The sequence below is a fragment of the Gopherus flavomarginatus genome, chromosome 5 (genome assembly GCF_025201925.1).
Source record: "Gopherus flavomarginatus isolate rGopFla2 chromosome 5, rGopFla2.mat.asm, whole genome shotgun sequence".
NCBI lineage: Eukaryota > Metazoa > Chordata > Testudines > Testudinidae > Gopherus > Gopherus flavomarginatus.
In genome coordinates, this window is record NC_066621.1 from 126,863,968 (window position 1) to 126,884,459 (window position 20,492).

At 45.3% G+C, this 20,492-nt stretch overlaps 1 protein-coding gene across 4 annotated transcripts in view; it reads right to left on the reverse strand.

Moving 5' to 3' along the window:
• EML5 (EMAP like 5) overlaps nt 1–20,492 on the reverse strand; it is a 301,390-nt gene that overhangs the window by 113,242 nt on the left and 167,656 nt on the right. For all 4 annotated transcript variants that reach the window (XR_007774428.1, XM_050953201.1, XM_050953200.1 and 1 more), the window contains exons 17-18: nt 18,342–18,442; nt 25–227 (exon numbers count right to left, since the gene is read on the reverse strand). Coding sequence is in view for 3 of the 4 variants with exons in the window: in XM_050953201.1 (XP_050809158.1) it covers nt 25–227; nt 18,342–18,442 (304 nt within the window). In the remaining variant the exon portion in view is untranslated. The remainder of the gene's footprint in view (nt 1–24; nt 228–18,341; nt 18,443–20,492) is intronic.

Below are 20,492 nucleotides of genomic sequence, written 5' to 3' on the forward strand. Positions count from 1 at the left end.
TTAAAATCCAAATAGTTCACTTACTTTTTCTAATGCATGCATGCTAAATACTGGACCATCATGTGCTTTGATAGTTTTTATGAGAAACAAATCTCTCCAGATACACACATCCCCAGTGGAAGTTCCAGAAAATGCCATCTCTTCAGTCCAGCCGTATACTGCACACATCATTGTATCAGTTCTTCCCATTGCACCTATGCAGCCCTTTCTCCCAATCAGTCCTCCTCCTGGTTTAGAATAAAAACAAGTAGTCAAATGCTTGCATAAAAGACGGTTACTCACCTTTGTAACTGTTGTTCTTTGAGATGTGTTGCTCATATCCATTCCAATCAGGTGTGCGCGCGCCGCGTGCACGTTCGTCGGAAGATTTTTATCCTAGCAACACCCGGCGGGTCGGCTGGGCGCCCCCTGGCGTGGCACTGCTATGGCACCGAATATATACCCCTGCCGACCCGTACGCTCCTCAGTTCCTTCTTGCCGGCTACTCCGACAGTCGAGAAGGAGGGTGGGTTTTTGGAATGGATATGAGCAACACATCTCGAAGAACAACAGTTACAAAGGTGAGTAACCGTCTTTTCTTCTTCGAGTGCTTGCTCATATCCATTCCAATTAGGTGAATCCCAAGCCTTATCTAGGCGGTGGGGTGGGAGTGAGGTACTGCAGAATGCAAAACTGCTAAGTTGAAGGCTGCATCATCTCTGGATTGTTGCACCAGGGCATAATGGGAAGTAAAGGTGTGTACTGAAGACCATGTAGCTGCTCGACATATCTCCTGAATAGGTACTCGAGCTAAGAAGGCGGCCGATGAGGCCTGGGCCCTGGCAGAATGTGCGGTAATATGACCCGGAGAGGTATGAGCTAGATCGTAGCAATCCTGGATGCACGCCGTTACCCAGGACGAAATCCTCTGAGAAGAGACGGGCTGGCCTTTCATCCGGTCCGCCACTGCGACAAAGAGTTGGGGCGTTTTGCAGAAGGGCCTCGTATGGTCAATATAGAAGGCGAACGCCCTACGGACGCCGAGCGAATGTAACTGCTGCTCCCTACGAGATGTATGCGGTTTGGGGAAGAAGACCGGGAGGAAAATGTCCTGGTTGAGATGAATGGCCGAGACTACTTTAGGGAGGAACGCCGGATGTGGGTGTAACTGCACCTTGTCCTTGTGGAACACCATCAGAGCCCGAAGCTCAGAAACCCTCCTAGTCGATGTAATAGCTACAAGGAAGGCTATTTCCCATGACAAATACAGGAGTGAGCAGGTTGCCAATGGCTTGAACGGCAGGGACGTAAGTCTCATCAGAACTAAATTGAGGTCCCAGAAAGGGGTGGGGCGTCGTACTAGGGCGTATAGACGCTCCAAGCCTTTGAGGAACCTGGAGACCATATGGTGGGAGAAGACGGAGTACGTACCTTCTCCGGGGTGGAAAGTAGAAATAGCCGCCAAGTGCACTCGCGAAGATGAGATAGCGAGGCCTTGTTGTTTAAGATACCAGAGGTAGTCCAAAATAGTGGGGATGGGCACCTCCGTAGGAGCAACATTCCGCATTTGACACCAGCAGGAAAACCGTTTCCACTTGGCTAAGTAAGTAGACAGAGTAGAAGGTTTTCTGCTACCCAGGAGTACTCTTGCACCGGGGCAGAGCAGCGTAATTCCGATTGGATTAACCATGCAGGAGCCACGCCGTGAGATGGAGGGATTGCAGGTCTGGGTGGAGAAGCCTGCCGTGGTCCTGCGTTATCAGATCCTGATGAAGGGGCAGGGGGATGGGGTTGGCTATCCAGTGGTCCAGCAACGTGGTGTACCAATGTTGCCGGGGCCACGCAGGGGCGATCAGGATCAGACGAGCCCTGTCCCTGAGAAGCTTTACAAGAACTCTGTGCACCATCGGGAAGGGTGGAAAGGCCATCGGTAAAGCAGGTGGTTCGCCCAAGAGATTAGGAAGGCGTCTGATATTAAGCCCAGGGCGAGACCCTGGAAGGAGCAGAACCTCTGACACTTCCTGTTGTTGCGGAAAGCGAAGAGGTCTATGTGAGGAAAGCCCACTTCTGGAAGATGGAATGTACAATGTCGGGCAAAGCGACCACTCGTGGGAGAGAAAGAATCTGCTGAGATGGTCTGCCAGAGTGTTCCGGACCCCTGGGAGGAAGGACACTACAAGGTCTATAGAGTGGGCTACACAAAATTCCAACAGTTGGATAGCCTCCTGACAAAGGGGGGAGGATCGAGTCCCACCCTGTTTGTTTATGTAGTGCATTGCTGTTATGTTGTCCGTGAGTACTAGAACACAACGGCCTTGCAAATGATGTTGGAACATCTGGCACGCGAGGTGGACTGCTCTCAGCTCCCGGACGTTTATGTGCAACGCTAGCTCTTGAGATGACCAGAGGCCTTGCGTGCGACGATGGCCTAGGTGTGCCCCCCAGCCGAGAGATGACGCGTCCATCGTTAAGGATAGTGAGGGCTGCCTTGGTTGGAACGGCATTCCTGCACACACCAGGGAAGGTGTTAGCCACCACTTGAGGGAGTCTAAGACGCTCTGAGAAACGGTGACGACCATGTCTATGGCATCCCTGCCTGGGCGGTAAACTGAGATGAGCCAGGTTTGAAGGGGACGCAGGCGTAGTTTGGCATGCTTGGTTACAAAAGTGCATGCGGCCACGTGACCGAGAAGGTTGAGGCAGGTACGGGCCGAGGTCGTCGGAAAAGTTTGGAGGCTTTCTATGACCGAAACTGACGCCCAAAACCGGAGTAGTAGAAGGCAGGGTGTTGCGAGTTTGGAGTCTAGAACGGCCCCAATGAATTCTATTCTTTGAGTGGGCACTAGAGTAGACTTCTCTAGATTGATCATCAGGCCCAACCGCTCGAATAGGTCCGTGATGATGGCAACATGCCTGGTGAGTTGGGCCTCGGAGGTCCCGAGAATAAGCCAGTCATCTAGGTAAGGAAAGACGTGTATTCGCCGACGACGGAGGAAGGCGGCCACTACAGCCATGCACTTTGTAAACACGCGCGGAGCAGTGGAGAGGCCAAATGGAAGGACCGCAAATTGGAAATGTTGATGGTGCACCATAAACCGTAGGTACCGTCTGTGCGGAGGGTAAATGGCGATGTGAAAGTATGCGTCCTTCATGTCGAGAGCAGCGTACCAGTCTCCGGGATCCAAGGATGGGATGATGGCCCCCAGGGGCACCATGCGGAACTTCAACTTCTTCAGAAAGACGTTGAGACCGCGCAGGTCCAGGATGGGTCGGAGACCTCCTTTTGCCTTGGGGATTAGGAAATATCGGGAGTAAAATCCCTTGCCCCTGAACTCCTCCGGCACCTCCTCTATAGTTCCGATGGAGAGGAGTGTACGAACCTCTTGCCAGAGGAATTGCTCGTGAGAGGGGTCCCTGAAGAGGGACGGGGAGGGAGGGAGCGAAATAAATTGGAGGTGGTATCCAAATTCCACCGTGCGTAGGACCCAACGATCCGAGGTTAATTGGGCCCATGCAGGGAGGAAGGAGGAAAGGTGGTTGGAAAACTGAAGGAGATCCTGGGGAAGGACTGGTGCTGTGCTCTCGGGCGCACCTTCACAAGTTGGGTTTGGGTTCCGCTCATGGTTTGGTGGGACATTATTCTGGCCCCCTTGGGAATTCGATTGTCGTCTGTGGTTCCCGCGACCACGCCTCCTGCTAAAGTCTTTTCGTGGCCTGGGTGTGGGGTAAGGGTGCTGAGGCTGGGTACGGAAGGACCTCCGTTGGGTTTGCGGAGTATGCATCCCGAGAGAAAGCATGATGACGCGATTATCCTTGAGACTCTGGAGTCTAGGGTTCGTTTTCTGAGAGAAAAGGCCCTGTTCATCAAACGGAAGGTCCTGTATAGTGTGTTGCAGTTCAGGAGGTAGGCCTGACACCTGCAGCCATGATATTCTCCGCATTGTAATTCCCGAGGCCACAGTTCTGGCCGCCGAATCAGCAGCGTCAAGGGAGGCCTGCAGGTAAGTCCATGCCACTTTCTTACCTTCCTCCAGAAGGGCCTGGAATTCTGGGCGGGAGTCCTGTGGGACCAGTTTAGCAAACTTACCCACCGATTGCCAGGTATTATAATTATACCTGCTAAGCAGGGCCTGTTGGTTAGCCACGCGCAGTTGGAGGCCTCCGGTGGAGTAGACTTTACGCCCCAATAGATCCATCCGTCTAGCCTCCCGTGATTTCAGGGCAGGGGCTTGCTGGTCATGGCGCTCTCGCTCATTCACAGATTGAATGACCAGAGAGCATGGAGGAGGATGGGTATATAAGTATTCGTACCCTTTAGAGGATACCATGTATTTCCTTTCCACGCCTCTGGCTGTGGGAGGGATAGACGCCGGAGATTGCCAAATGGTGTCAGCTTTGGCTTGGATGGAACGGATGAATGGCAGAGCCAGGCGAGTTGGGGCATCTGCCGACAGTATGTCTATGACCGGGTCTTCCACCTCCGGGACCTCCTCCACCTGGAGGTTGATATTTAAGGCGACTCGCTGGAGAAGGTCCTGGTGGGTGCGGAGGTTGATCGGGGGCAGGCCTGATGAAGAGGTACCGGCTACTGCCTCATCTGGTGAGGAGAAGGACAACAGACCCGGCACGGTTAGCTCATTTAGTGACTCCTGTTCCTGAGGAGCATCAGGGTCCTGGAACACCTGAGGGTCTGGCGCCAGAGCCGATTCGTCTGTACCCGCTGGAGGGGGGCGGCTAACAGTGGCCTCTGGTGCACGATGCTCTGACGGGTCGGAACGAGATGGAACCGTGGGTTTGCCTTGGGCCTGCTGACATGCCCAAGGCATCCAGAAGGACCACTGAGGCACTTGTTCTGTGCTCTGAGCCTCCTGGCGGACACGGCTCTGCGTTCCTGAATCCCCGTAGGCGGCGCTATCAGCGTGCAAAGACTCAGATGGGTGTCATGATGGCCATGGTGGAGCAGAGAGCATGTGAAGAGGAGCCCTGTGCGCAGGGTACCGTACGTTGTGCCGCACCGGAGAGCGGTACCGGGAGTCATACCGGTGCCGAGAGGTTGACCAGGACCTGCGACCAGTGCGGTGCTGGGAGGTCAACCGGGATTATGGAGCTCTATGGTGAGAGCGGCTGCGGCGTGAACGGTGCCAGGAGCTGGACCACCGTCTGGAATATCGGTCTGGAGAGCGGGATCTTGAGCGGTGCCACCAGTACAACCGGTACCGAGAAGGAGATCGGTACCGGGACAGCAAGCAGCGCCTAGATCGGGACCGGTGGCGAGACCTCGATCTGGAGTGGTGCCTGCCTTCGGTGTTGATGGAAGGTGGCCTGACCAGGGCAGGCTTCCCTGTTGACGCAACAACCCGCACTGGCGGTGCCGGGGGTTGAGGCAGGGTGGGCTCCGTTAGGGCAATGAGTTCCCTCGCCGTCGAAAAGGTTTCTGGCGTGGTGGGAACGATAAGCTCTACTGAGACGTGTGCCAGGGAGCTGTCATGCACTGGACTCGACGGCTCTTGCATGGCTGGAATCAACGGTGCCGAGATTGCCGGTGCGGCGATTGCCAGTGCCGCGGCAGTTGTTGGTGCCGGGCGACTCAGTTTTGGCTGCTGCTCAGACTGCAGTGTAGATATTGGAGCCGCAGGAGCTTTGACCTTTTTGGCACGCAGGGAGAGGGAGCAGTGCCGGGCTGGCTTCTGGGCCGGTGACAGCTGGTGCCAAGACATCTTCGTGGTGCCGGTGCTCTCCGGTGCCGACGAGGCACTTCTCCCTGGCGCGGACTGTGCGGCACTCGGTGCCAAAGACGGAGGAGTGAGGGCCGTCTCCATTAGGAGCTGCTTAAGACAGAAGTCCCGCTCCTTTTTTGTCCGCGGCTTAAAAGACTTGCAAATCTGGCACTTATCTGTAAGATGGGACTCCCCCAGGCACTTTAGGCAGGAGTCATGGGGGTCTCCCGTTGGCATCGGCTGCCGGCAGGCCGAGCACAGTTTGAAGCCCAGTGAACCAGACATGGGCCTGGGCACCGGGAGAGGGGAAGGGGCTAATCTCCCAACCCTCTGAACTATATACACTAACTACATTTACAAAAGGGTATTACAAGTATTAACTACAACTTTAAAACTAACCTATATACACAATGAGTACTAGAATGAGTGAATAGCTAGGGAAGTGGAAATCAGCTAAGCCGCACTCCACTGTTCCAATGACCGACACCGGCGGTAAGAAGGAACTGAGGAGCGGACGGGTCGGCAGGGGTATATATTCGGTGCCATAGCGGCGCCACGCCAGAGGGCGCCCAGCTGACCTGCCGGGTGTTGCTAGGGTAAAAATCTTCCGACAAACGTGCACGCGGCGCGTGCACACCTAATTGGAATGGATATGAGCAAGCACTCGAAGAACTATCGCTTTCAAAATAATTTATAGGGCAGCCTATGCAGAATAATAAATCTGTTTTCCTCTAGCCGAGGAATAAGCAAACTTTGAAGGCTCTTCACGAATCATTACTTCTCACCTTCCCTCACCTTTTAGAACCTTTGAAGAAAAAGAAGGTATTTCACCTTTAGGATTTCATTTTACATGCTACTTGAATCAGGAGTTGAATTTATATACACACACATGTAAACAAACATACAGATATATCGGAGAGACAGTGTCTAAATACTACTTTAATTTTCTGTCATATGATAGTATGATATAAAGATTTTAATGGAATGAGCGGGATGACCATATTACTCCAATGTAAAAACTTTAAACCTTACCAGCACATTCTTTTCATGCTATATTTTTGGAGGAAAATTAATTTAGGACTTTAGCTTTCAAATGTGTGTTGATACAGTATCCTGTACTGGCCTATAAGGGACAGAAAGGTTATTGCCAATATTTTTGAAAAGCCTCTAAAATGTATGTAAAATGGTTTCTGTATGTCAGGATGCCCATGTCCAGTATCCTGTGACCTGTCAGGTGTGAAAATGAGATGTGAATTTTCACAAAATTCTCGGAGTAACTCCATGTATGAGACAACAGTGCCACCTAACAGATGAAGATCTAGGGATTTTTATATCTTCAAAGCACTGTGCTATGTCTTCAGTGACAAACCTCTGGATCTGTTTGCCAGCATTTGGCACTGACGAAGATTTCCCCCCCAAACATATACTTCAGTATCATGTGGTCTCAGGTCCACCAGTTCCAGGTCTAGTTTCAGTAGTGGATCTTGACCTAGAATATAGTAGGACTGACCTATATCTCAGTACTTATACTCACAATGATAAGTCTCCTTCACAATGACTATCTCTACACTTTCTATATGATACTGCCACTATGTGCATTCTTGATTTATGAAAAAGTGTGTACGGAGGCTGTAAGGGTCAAAAGGGCCTCAATTTTGCCGACCCATTGGGCAGAGGTGATAGAGACAAGAAAGGCTGTTTTCACTGATAAGTGAACGTAAGAACATGTCGCCATTGGTTCAAACAGAGGTCTAGTAACAGAGTGTAGAACAAGGCCAGGGTTGGATCTTGTATGTGGGGATAAATATTTTAGAGACCCTTCAGGAAACATTTTATGAGTGGATGTGTGAAGATAGAATGGCCATCTATTGTGGCAGTGAAAAGTGGTAATGGCTGTCAAATGCACATGTATGGAGCTGGTGGATAATCCTGACCATTTAAAGGCCGGGTTGGGCAAACTTTTTGGCCCAAGGGCCGCATCAAGTTTCGTAAATTGTATAGAGGGCTGGTTAGGGGAGGGAGTCATGGCCAGGGCCCCACTTCCTCCTATCTGACACCCCAGACCCCTGCCCCATCTAACCCCCCTGTTCCCTGACGCCCCCCTCCGGGACCCCTGCCCCATCCACACACCCCTATTCCCTGATGGCCCCCCCTGGGACCCCTGCCCTATCCACACACCCCCACTCCCTCTCCCCTGACTGCCCCTGGACCCCTGCTGCTCCATCTAACACCTCCTCTTATTCCTGACGTTCCCCCCCCTCGGGACCCCTGCCCCATCCAACCACCCCTTCTCCCTGCCCACCACCCCAATCCCCCTTCCTTCCTTCCTGATTGCCCCCATGGGACCCCTACCCCCATTCAACCTCGTTCTTGCCCCAACCCCTATCCACACCCCCACCCCCTGACCACCACTCCAAACTCCCCTGCCCTCTATCCACCCCCCCTCCCCCGCTCCCTGTCCCCTTACCGCGCTGCCTGACACACTGATAGCTAGCGGTGCTACAGCTGCACCGCCCGGCTGGAGCTAGGCCACACCACCACCGCCACCACACAGCACAGAGCACTGGGTCAGGCCCAGCTCTGCAGCCACGCTGCCCCAGGAGCTCAGAGCCCTGCAACCCAGAGCACTGCACCAGCGGCGGAGCGAGTGAGCTGAGGCTGCGGGGGAGGGGGAATAGAAGGGGAGAGGCCAGGGACTAGTCTCCCGGGGCAGGAGCTCGGGGGCCAGGCAGGATGGTCCCACGGGCCACTGTAGTTTGGCCCACCTCTGATTTAAGGTGTAAAATATAGTCTAGGATAAGTGGTAGCTGAGCACTTATTGCAACAACCTGATGGAAGACGAACCAGCATAGGAACCTAGTCTATTTGTGACATTAAAGTGCATCTAGTCGTGCTGCATCTGCTATTCAAGAGTATCTGTTTAACTGCATCTGAACAGGTTATTTCCAAACCCTAGAACCACAGAGGAGCCAGGCTTTGAGGTGGTGCATCTGTGGATTCGGATGGAGGATGTGACCCACATCCTGTGAAATGAGTTGTGGAGTTGGATGGAGGAGATGGGTTGGCATACTATCATGTGAAAGAGGTAAGTATACCAGATCTGTTGTGGACACGTTTGAGTGATAAGGATGACATGGGCTCAATCCCCCTGAATCTTGTGGAATACCCAAAACAGAAAGGGGAAGGGAGGGAAGACATAAAGCAGTGGTGCATCCCATGTGATGAGGAATGTCTCCTAAAGACCTGTGTCCCAATCCCACTCTTGAGCAGAATTGAGGGCACTGGACGTTCTGTGCTGTGGCAAAAAGATCTATGTTAGGGAATCCCCAGTGGCTGAAGATAAGCTGAAGGATTTGCTTATCCAGTTCCCAGTGGTGATCATGGAAGAATCTTTTGCTCAATGACTCCACAGTGATGTTCTGGTGTCCAGGGAGGTATGTGGCTGAGATGTTGATGACATGTTGGATACACCATCGCCATAATTTCAGTGCCCCCGAATGTAAAGAGTGGGACCTTGCTCTGCCTTGTCTGTTGATGTAAAAACATGCAGACGATATTGTCTATCATGACTTTGATGGTGCGATATGCAATCAGTGGGAGGAAACATCAATAGCATTGCAGACCACCTGTAGCTCTAGGAGGCTGATGTGTATGGTAGATTTGGTTAAAGACCATCTGCCCTCCACTGTATGAGTGTGAGGGTGCACTCTCCAACTGATGAAGGAGGCATCAGTTGTCAGAATCATGATTGGTGCTGGCTGGAGGAAATGAACTGCAGCACAGATGTTCTTGGGCTGTGTCTACCACAGTAGTGAGTCCTTGACCATCCTCAGCATGGATAACAGTTTGTGGCTGCTGTGTCTGTGAGGGACATATGCTGTACAGACATATGCCCGAAGACATTGCATGTGTAATTGTGTGTGCTTTATCCATGAATGTGGTGGCTGTCATGTGTCCTATTAGCTGGAGACACATTCTGTTGGAAATCTGGGCACAGGCTTGCACCTTGGATACAAGATCCATTACAGTCAAGAATGTGTGAGGCGGAAGGAAGGCTCTGTCCTGTATGGCATCTAGTTGTGTGGTGATGAACTCCAGGTGTTGTAATGGTATTAAAGTAGTCCTCTCCAAGTTCACATGGAGGCCTAGATTCATGAAAAGGTCCATTGAGACCTGGACTCTACTAAGAGTGTCAGCTTTGGATGAGATCTTGAGGAGACAGTCGTCTAAGTATGGAAAGATGACAGTGCCTTTTTTATTTAGGTAGGCAGCAACTACCGCAAAGACTCTGGAGAATACACAAGGGGCTGTTGATAGTCCAAAAGGCAGTACCTTGTACTGATAATGGTTGGCTCCCACGGTGAAACAAAGAAACCATCTGTGGGCTGGGTGTACTGTGAAATGGAAATACGCATCTTGGAGGTCAAGGGCCGAGAACCAGTCCACCTGTTCCAGTGCTGGGATAATGGTAGAGAAGGTAACCATCTTGAAGTGTTGAAGTTTGACAAACATGTTTAGGTTTTGAAGGTGCAGGATCGGCCACCAGCCGCTGGATTTCTTCTGGATCAGAAAAAATGGGAATAGAAACCCATTTCTCTATGTTGGGAAGGGACCAGTTCTATGGCTCACAGGTGCAGATGATGATTTATTTCTTCTTGTAAAATGGGTTCATGAGAGGGGTCTCTGAAGAGGGATGGGGAGAGAGGTGGGAGGGGCAGGATAGATAGGAAAGGGATGGAACATTCTTCCCTGATGATCTCTAGAATCCATATGTCTGAGGTGATTAGTCTCCAGGATGGAAAGAATGGAGCTAATCGATCACCAAACTGGTGGGATGTCGAAGATGGTTGATATGACTGGAAAAGGGGGGAGCCTCCTTGAGGCCTTGACTACACCTTCAAAACTGTTGCTGGGCTGCAGGTATTTGAGAGCTAGTCCCTTGAGGAGTGGCCTGTCTACATTTGGTAGGGGGCTTTTATTGTTGGCACTGAGTGTCATAGTGCTGCTAAGGAATGTACCGCAGTGGTCAGGATCGCAGAGGGAGATGATACTTTCGTAGGTGTCTCTTTGGCACTGGTGTGTAAATACTAAGGAAGTGGTGAGTAGCTCGGCAGTCTTTAAGGCTGGATAGGGAATCAACCATATGTGCCATGAATAGTTTGAGGCCCTCAAAGGGTAAGTCTTTAACTGTGGTTTGTACCTTCTTAGGAAAGCCTAAAAGGTGCAGTCATGGCACCACTTCATAACCATGCAGTTGCAATGGAGTGGGCGGTGATATCCGCAGAGTCTAATGAGGCCTGTAGCGCTGTACGGGCCAAGAGGTGTCCCTCAGATGTAAGCACCTGGAATTGTTCCTTCTTGGCCCCAGGAAGGTTATGGCTGTGTTCCTATATTTTGAAGTGGCTGTAGTTGGCCATAAGAGCCTCGTAATTAGCTATTCAAAATTGGAGTGTGGCAAATGAATAAGTCTTGCATCCGAATAAATTAAGCTTTTCCACTGTCTGTCCTGATGGGTAGATCAGTATTGATACTTGTCATCCCTTCTCTTGAACCACATTAACTACTAGAGAATTTGGGGTGGGATGCGAGAAAAGAAATTCCACATCTTTTGCAAGAACATTTTTGTCTGCCCATTTTCAGGTTGGAGGGATGGTCACTGGGGTCTGTCAGAGCACTTTTGCAGGATTGAGAAGAACCTTGTTGATAAGTAGGGCAATTTTGGAGGAAGATAATGTGTGCAGGACATTGAGCAATTTATGCTGCTGATCTTTCACTTCCTCCAAAGAAATCTGTAGGGAGACTGCATCTTGTGGAATAATTCGTGAATGTGTCTGAAGCTGTCAGCAGCAGTAGGAGGTGGGGGCCTGATAGCCTCATTGAGGGAAGAGGAGAAATATAATGTTGGTGGAGCTTCCTCCTCCTGTTCTTCCTCCTCATCCAGTACTGGGGGAGGTTCAATCTCTGATGTGCGAGAGACCAATGGAGAAGGGAGAGGTATAGGTCTCCAGCTTTGCTCCATGGGAGGCTTCCCAAATTTTGCCCTGTGCATGTCCCAAGGGTCCCAATATGACCAATGTGGAGGGAATGGAAAATGTAGTTCCATCCACAGTGGTCCATAAGAGGTAGTGATCCAGATGTGGATTGTGAATAGTGAGGATGTGTAGATGAAGCCTGTTTTGAATAAGAGGGTGTTATGCTTATACAAAGCACACAAGATTTTTTATAGGGGAGAAGGCAACACACTGCATTTATTAAGAATACAGCAATTAGCATATGTTTTTCAGTTACACATACACACACCATGCACACTGTCCCTCCAGTCGATGTTATAGTTACCAGTCCAGATCAACCTAGTAGCCAGCTAGGTTGATCACCAGTAGGGAGGAGCCAGGTTCTGTCAGTTGTGACACGATGCTCTGGGGAAGTCTTGGCAGGACGAACCCAAAATTTTATGGCAAGGCAACCTGTTTATATAGTGAATTTTTTTTAATTGGGACCAATGAATTTTGCTCCGTTATGCTGTAATTAATTGTTGTTTGACGAGGGCTTTTTTTTTTAATTGTTTCTTTTATTTTTTATTACAGCTATTTTGTTCCTATTGATGGATGCCTGTCTTTTTAGAGCTGTTAATTTGCCCTTTTTGACATTTCAATAGGAGCGTGTTGCAGCCTTCTGGAGCCCTTGCACTTGTCTTTGGCTGTTTTTTTTTTGTACACTTGGTTTAGCGATGGCCTTTACATTTATTTTTTAACACAACTTTTTTTATTTACACACAAAACAATTAATTTACACAGAACATTTTGAACAGGAACATTGCAGTGTAAAAGATGGACAATTATTGCATTTTTTAAACTTATTTTAAAATGCTAAACATACAACAAATTGGTGAGCCTTAGAGGTTTGTCACTGCCTTGAAATCAGTCCAGACACAGATTCTGGCTGATGTATTTTTACCAATGGCCCATTAGGCAATTCCTTTCTGTTACTTAAAAAGGGTGGCTGGCAGGATATGATCAAATCATACACCAATACATTTAATACACGCTTCATTATATTATTCTTTATTTTTTATTTTAAATTATATTAATATAAACATAAAATTCTAATACTACATATCCCCCTTTTGACCCCTCAAGAACAATACTTGAGTGGGTCATATTTTATACAATTTTTATAACAAAATATTGAGAGATAATTTGAGCTTGTGGTTGTAATTTAATAAACTTTTTTTTGCTTAACAGCACCTATAATACATTTTTAGCAAGCAAACACAGTACAATATTAATGGATGTACATTAATGGATGAAACTTAATAGACAATGTTCCCTTAGAGGTCAGGGACCAGCCTGTAAAAACATTGTATTAATGATAGGCTGTTAGGGTTTTTTTAGATTTAGCAATTTTTAGTATGTTTTCATTGGAACGTAATATTTGATTTGCATGTAATATTTGAAGGATGGGAAGGGCTTTTTTTGTAAGTGTTGTAAAAACTGAGTGACTTTTTTAGTTTATTTTATATATATGTTTTTAGTGATGTGTCTCTGTTGCATGGTTTTGTGGTGACAGGTAGGGAAAAGCACACCCATTTTTGAGGGCTTTATTTTGTACATTTTTATTTTATTTATTTATTTATTTATTTATTTTTAGCTTATTGACCTATAACCTGGAGGAGCCAAAAGGATTTTTTGGTTAATTTTGGGAGAAGGCTTATTTTTTATATTTTTGTTTTTATAGATTGTTGGTGAGTAATTTTAATAATAATTTTACTTAATAAATTAGGATTAATTATGCTGGAAATACATTTAATTTATTTATATTTGTAGGTGAATAAGGATTTTTTTTGTTGCTTTAAAAGATGTGTTAATATTTGAACATTTTAGATATTACCCAAAACATTTAGTGTTTCAGTGATGCTAAACTAAAAATTTGCTTTTTAGTACATTTTATGGCTAAGGCAGTTTTATTTTTTTATTTTTATATGTTGTTTATATAGCAGCTAGAAGGTTATTTTGCCACCGCTACATATTTTAATGATGCTTTCAGGTTTATTAGATATATTTGTATTAAATTTATAGTAATATTTGCTTGTTTGTGAATGAGATTATTTTGCAATTGTGACAAGAAACTTATTTTTAATTACCTTTAGGTTTATAGTAATTATAATTTTTGCTTTAAAGCTCAAATTTTTAATATGGTGTTTATTGTATTTTGTTTTGTTTCATTACTGGAGCGTTGATATGTTTTTATTTAGGCTGTTATAATAGGGAGGGAATAGGGTGGACATTTGAGTTTTAATTTAGATATGTTTGAGTTTAATACATAGAAATTTTTATTTTTATTAACAGTGGATTTAATAAGACTTTTACTGGACTACTTTGAATTGTTTTTTTTAATTTTTAATTGGGGTGCTTTTTTGAATGCATAGTTTTTGGTTTAGGTTTTGGTGCATGTGTTTGGGAACTACAGGTTTAATTTATTATGGGGTAGTGGATAGTATTTTACAATAACTGTTAGTACTGTTTATGGTTTTTTTTTTAATAGGCTTATTTTATTGATATGGTAATTGTGGGTAGCTGGAACTTTAGGTGGTATTTTTATAAGGAATTTTTATTTTAACTTTTATTTTTTAGTGTTTTGGTATTTTTGTGGTGTTTATAAGGTGAACCTTAAGGTTTTTTGTTGTTTTTTTTAAAGGCACATATTTTGGTATTTTTAAGGGGTTTAAGAGTTGGCTAGTATTTTTATTCTACCATTTTTTGAGGATTATTGGATTATGGGTAGGAATTTATGATTGGCTGGCAGGGAGTGAATTATTTTGTAAAAATATTGGCTTATAAGGAGGGCTGCACTTTTTGTTATGATTGCTTTCATTATTTGGGTTCTAAAAGTTTTTAGAAGTAGCTAAAGCCAGACCTTATACTGGAATTTTATTTTTTGTGGATTAAAATTGTGGTGGTTAAGCAGCACCTTGTGCTTAGGTTTTGGGATGGGTTTTTTTCCCAAAGAATGTAAACATTATTATTTATGTAAATAATTTAATTTGTGAAATATGTATTTTATTTATTTATTTTTTTAAAATATGGTATAGTAATGGGCTAAGGTGGTTTACTGTGGAGTAAGGGCTTATTTATTTTGATTTTAGTGAGTGATTTTTAATTTTATTTTGAGATATATGATTTGAGTTTTTTATTTTTATAGGGCTGTTTTTGTGGGGTTTTGTTTTTGAATTTGTTGTTTGTGTTTGATGGCCCGATTAACTCTATATGGAAGCATGGTTAAAATTCTACTACTACAAAGGTGTGATGGAGCACTCCTCCTCTTCTTCCTCCCTCGTTACTGAGGAAGGAGGGTGCCCTTGTCAGGGGTAAAGGGAGAAATCTCATGAGTCCAGAGAGGAGGGTGGAAGTGGGAGGAGGTCATGTCTGAGCAGAAGTGACTCGGGCATGTTAGATACAAGCTGGTCTTTATGGTATCTAAATTCCTGGGGAGGCGGAAGGAGTATCATCAGCACCAGTCGATGACTGGGTGCCCAGGAGGAGCTGAAGACTTGGTTAGTGCCAAGGACTTGCTCGGTGCCGACAGCTTTGTTGGTGCTGAGGACTTGGTCGGTGCTGGCAGTTTTGGCAGGGACAAGGACTTGCTCTGTGTCAACGGTTTCAGCTGTGCTGAAAAGGACTCCAGTGCCAGTGGTTTTGTCAGTGCCAAGCTCCTGAAGTCAGAATGTTGTGGTCTCCAGTGCCAAGAGATGGTGCTGAGGGCTGTAGCTCTGCCTGGTTAGGGTCCCTAGACTGCAGTTTCATCCCAGAACCAGAGGTAGTTGGGTCCTGGAGCTATGTACCCTGTCAGATGATGTTGACCTCACAGGGGAAGGTGTTCTGGCAGGCTGTGCCTCAGAGTGTGAGGAGGGAGCCTGTTTTCTTGTCAGAGCGAGAAAGACACAACTTTCTCTTAGAGGGACTAGGGAATGAGGATTGGCAGACAACCTGGCAGAGCGTGAAAGCCACACAGGTGGAGAGTCTGGGTCTGGGTTCGATGCTGGGCGCTGTGATTTCTCCATGAGGAGAAATCATAACCGAATGTTCCAGTCTTTTCTGGCCCTGGCAGTCAAGTTGTGACAGTAGGAACACTTTTGTGGAATGTGTCCCTCTTTCAGACAGCGAACACACTGCAGGTGGCTATCCATTACTGGAGGGCATTACAGCAAGAGATGCACCTCTTAAACCTGGGAGATCTGGGCATAAGGGTGAGGGAAAAAAACTTCCTGGTCAGAAGGGTGAGAAGCAGGGAAATGAAAACCTAATTGATGAGATAATAATAAAGGTGAAGCAAAAGCAATTTTTTTTATATAAGAGGAAAGAAGAAGAAGTAGTTCTAAACTACACTAAAACTGACAGGTAAGGCACTACTCTAATGAGGGAAAAAGGAGAAGTGGGCTCTTCTGTGGATTCCGCCCCAAACCAAAGGTAGTAGAGAAGAAACTGGGCAGGGGGCAGTCAGACAGCACCATAATATATATACTTCCCGCTCACGGCACAAGAGAGGGGAGATGCGAATGTGCAGTCTGACAGGCACTGCTGATGAAGATCTCTGATCCCAGGGGCAGGGAGTGCTGCTGCACCTACAGCGGAGAACCCATAGGGACACTATTCAAAGAAGAGTTAATCTCAGCAGCAGCCTGCCAGCATTCTAATAACTTTATTAAACAGCAGCCTACTGTAGCCTGGGTTCAACCTGGCTAATTTCTTGGACAGTCCATGACTGAAATGATTAGGGTGGCTGTTTTCCTTGCAGTTAAATGTTCTATAGCTCTTAAAGATTAATCTTAAAATGAATGGGAAGGATTCACCCGAGCCAGTGTATTTTCAGAACTACTAATGAGGTCTGAGTATTTGAAGGTCCTGTTGACACAGTAGTTTTCTCCAGCAAAGGAGGTAATCTTTTCGAAGACCCTTTTGGCTCCATATGCTTTTAAAGATCTGATACACTGGAGTTCAGAATACCATTTAGATGGTGTTTTTCCATTGTTCTAAATTAAACGTTTTCAAATAGATTAAACATGCATCTATTCTTTAACTTCTTGAGTTTTTGTAGTCATGTTTAGCAAAGACAGCCACACAAAGTATAGTTAGTAGGTATATTCACTGCAAGAGCCTTGTCTGCAACCTTATTGGTGCCTCTTACAGGAAGAGCTTAGATTATTAAAATTGCATTTCTTTGTGATTTAGATCAATATAGCTCTATTTTATATATGTATCTATCTATGTATTTTACCAAGTAAATATTGAAGGTCTGAAATTATTACCTTGCCCTCTTTGGTACCTCCTGAAAACTCTTTTGTATATGTTGAGTGGGATTTATTACATTACCCTACAGGTGTGCATGAGATATTTTGAGCTATATAACTTTTGTGACAGATATGGTATTTCCTGAAATACTCTTGAAACACCTTATGGTGTTAAATGTATGAAAATTCTTCATGGGTAGATGTGACAAACATTGCAACTCCCATGCAGCATCTTTGGGGTCCATTGTTTTAAATGAATGCTTTCTGTAGGACTGTTCTATTCCATGGGGAAGGGCTACCACAGCTCCTAGACGAACTAAAACAATAGGTGGCTAAGGCAAATCAGGCAGTTTGTAATCTCCCCAGAGAGATAGCACCTCCTGGGGAGGTTCGCATACACTAATTCAAACTAGATTCCACAGAGACCAACAGGCAAAGAAAAGACTCTGGGATAAATAGCCTGAGTTTAAACTGACTCAGGGCCTTTCTTTCTGATCCAACAAATGGACAGGACCTTCTATCCAATGGGGTTCCAATTCTTCCTGGGAAGGGTTGGAAGGATTTTGGCCTAATGGGGCCCCATAAGACACAGATGATCTTGGGTAAGCTTATTAACACGCATGCAGGTTCTTTTATTGTTTTTAATGTTTTCTCTGTAATACTTTCCCCTTAAGAATAAATGTGCATGCTTATAAAAGGCTATGAGGTAACTTACAACTGCTACCAATTATGGTGTTCGTAGCCTTCAAAGAGAAAGCAAAGTGCAGACACTCGCCTGGTTAGGCAGTCTGGCTTGCTGGTACTATCACAGTGTAAGCAGGGAACTGTGTAGCCTGGAAAAGCCCCTGGTCAGGAGGGAGAGAGACGTGGGTCTCCACCCAAGAGATGAGACAGCTGAGGAGCCTGGAGCCTCAGGGGTGCCTCAAGGGACCATGGAGGGGAAATATGGTGCAACTGCCCTGAATTGTGACAACTATTAATTGCATAACTATTATTTATAAAAACTAGACTAACCTCTCCAAGGCACCAGGGGGTAGCTGTGTTAGTCTGTATCCACAAAAACAACAAGGAGTCCGGTGGGACCTTAAAGACTAACAGATTTATTTGGGCATAAGCTTTAGTGGGTAAAAAAACCTCTGCATGCTGTACTACACCTAGCACAATGGGCAGAGGATCTTTCTTGGGGTCTCTGACATTACCATAACAGAAATTATTTTTTATTATTAATAGGAGTTAGAAAGAGAGAACCTATTAATATATACATGTGTCAAAAATCATAAAGAATGCATAATAATTAGTATCTTAGATATAACAGAAAATGCTGCAGTTAAAAAACACAAAAAAACCATGCCTTTCCTTACCTGCTCTACGCCAGAATTTCATGTGTTTAATTCCAGCTGTTATCAGTTTATCAGGCATATAAGGATTAATTTTAACAACAAAAATCTTATCTTTGCTTCCTCTGAAATAAAAAAGTAAAATATTTCACTGCCTTTATACACAGACAAATGTATATACTCATTTTTCTGTCTGATTGTCCAGCTTACTAATGTCTATCTCACAAAACATTCCTGTAGCTCCTAACAATTCTTTTATTGGGGTAAGAGGAAGGCAGGACATTGAACTAAAGGTATTGAGTTTACTGCTATTTTTATCTGTCTCACACTTAATTTGATAGTTTGCAGAAATCTGGAGAAACTGCTCTACTTCAGCAATCCACTCAACAGCATTTTCTTTGTAAAAGAACAAACTTGACAGAAAATAATGCAATATATTCATTCTTTGGGAATTAAGCCTTGATAGCAAATTAAGGGCTATAAGGTTACATTAATTGCAGATGTTATCTACATCAGTTTCTCATTCTGAAAATCAATTACAACATCCATACACTTTTCACTGAACTTTTCCATCATTCTAGTGAACTTAAACAATAATGGGTATGACAATGTTTGTCATATCTATGTTACAATACCTATCTTCAGAAGTTTTTGAAAAAAAACCTGTCATCTTTGTTTGCTGACATATTTTGTATTTCTTTCTAAATTCCTAAATACAGACATACAATACACAGCTACAGGTGCTACTGGTTTGAAAGATCCTATCACTTTCAATTATATTTCCTATGTAAGAGAAAGTTATTTACCAGGAATTTTGCTTCTCTGAAAATATTTTGTAGGAGTCTTGCTCATGGGTATTTGCTCCTTAGTGCAACAATGGGAGAACTCCTTTAGCTTTTAGCTACCTAAGATTTTATGACTCCGAGGGCACCACGAGCCAGTCCGTTACTAACCACCCTACAAAACAATCTGTCACGGATAAATGCTGTCCTTCAACATTGCAGTCAATTCCAATGATAGAGTTTGAGGTGAAGCTCCCCAGATAGAAAAGCCAATCCAAAATGATCAACATAAGATTAAAAAAGGGCCCTGGGTGTGTGTGGAAGGGGAGTGGGGGGGAAATCAGTATAAAAAAAGAAAAGGTGCAAGAGAAAAACACCTGAGAAAAGGCTCTGAGCTCTAATGGGAGGTGAACAGATGAAATCCTACAAAATGTAATCTACTTTGAAAATAAGTTATTGAGCATGACGAGTCTAAAACAGGAGCCTATTCTGGAGGTGAAATCCAAGCAATAAATGCTTAATATATTATGTGGAGTAGACTATGTTTGAGGTTTCTTAATGAAAATATACCTGAAGCAGGAGATGGTGACAGTGTTGCTTCAAAATCAGTGCACCTTGACAACGCCTTTAGTATTAAGCAATCCTGGTGTTAGCAATATAAAATGCAATCATATTGTCTTTTTAGTAATATACAGTACTGCCCAATGAAGTGGCATCAAATGAAAGATGTGTGGACTTTCATAAGGCTTTTGTCTTTTCCAAAAACAACACTAAACACCTTCAGACATCAAGTGTAGGGAGAGGAGTATTCCGGAATGGCCATGCAAAACACACTGGCAGGACAAACAGCTTATTAAAGTGGAATTCAGACACCAACTTGGAGAGCAAGCTGCAATATGTCCACAGCACTGTCTTATCCTTGTAAAATATGGTAGACATTGGGTCTGTTACAAGGGCTGTGCAAGGTGAACTCACTGTTACCAGGTAAAAATTACTTGTCATGTGAGGAACTTAAGCTCACAGAGACTGAGTGGTTTAAAAGGAGCTTTCATCAGTTTTGTCATCTTGATATTATGGTAATATCCCATGACACAGGAGGTTTTTTAATAAGAGGTTTTAAAAGCCTCAACTGCATAGATATTGCACTTGGTTGACCTTCAATTAGTTCACTATTGGCCAGAATGGCTGCCAAATGTACCTGGATGTAGTTAGTCTTTCACTTAGACAGGTGAAAAGACTAGTCAAGTAGCTTTTCTGGTGAGGACAAAGTGTCTACTCAGTCCTGTTTGCATGACACCACAAACCATTTTTTTACTGTAGGAACTGGAGTTGTAGGTGCTTCTCAAGTCTCCTTGGAAGCCCTCTACCAGTACAGAACTGCCCTCATCTCCAG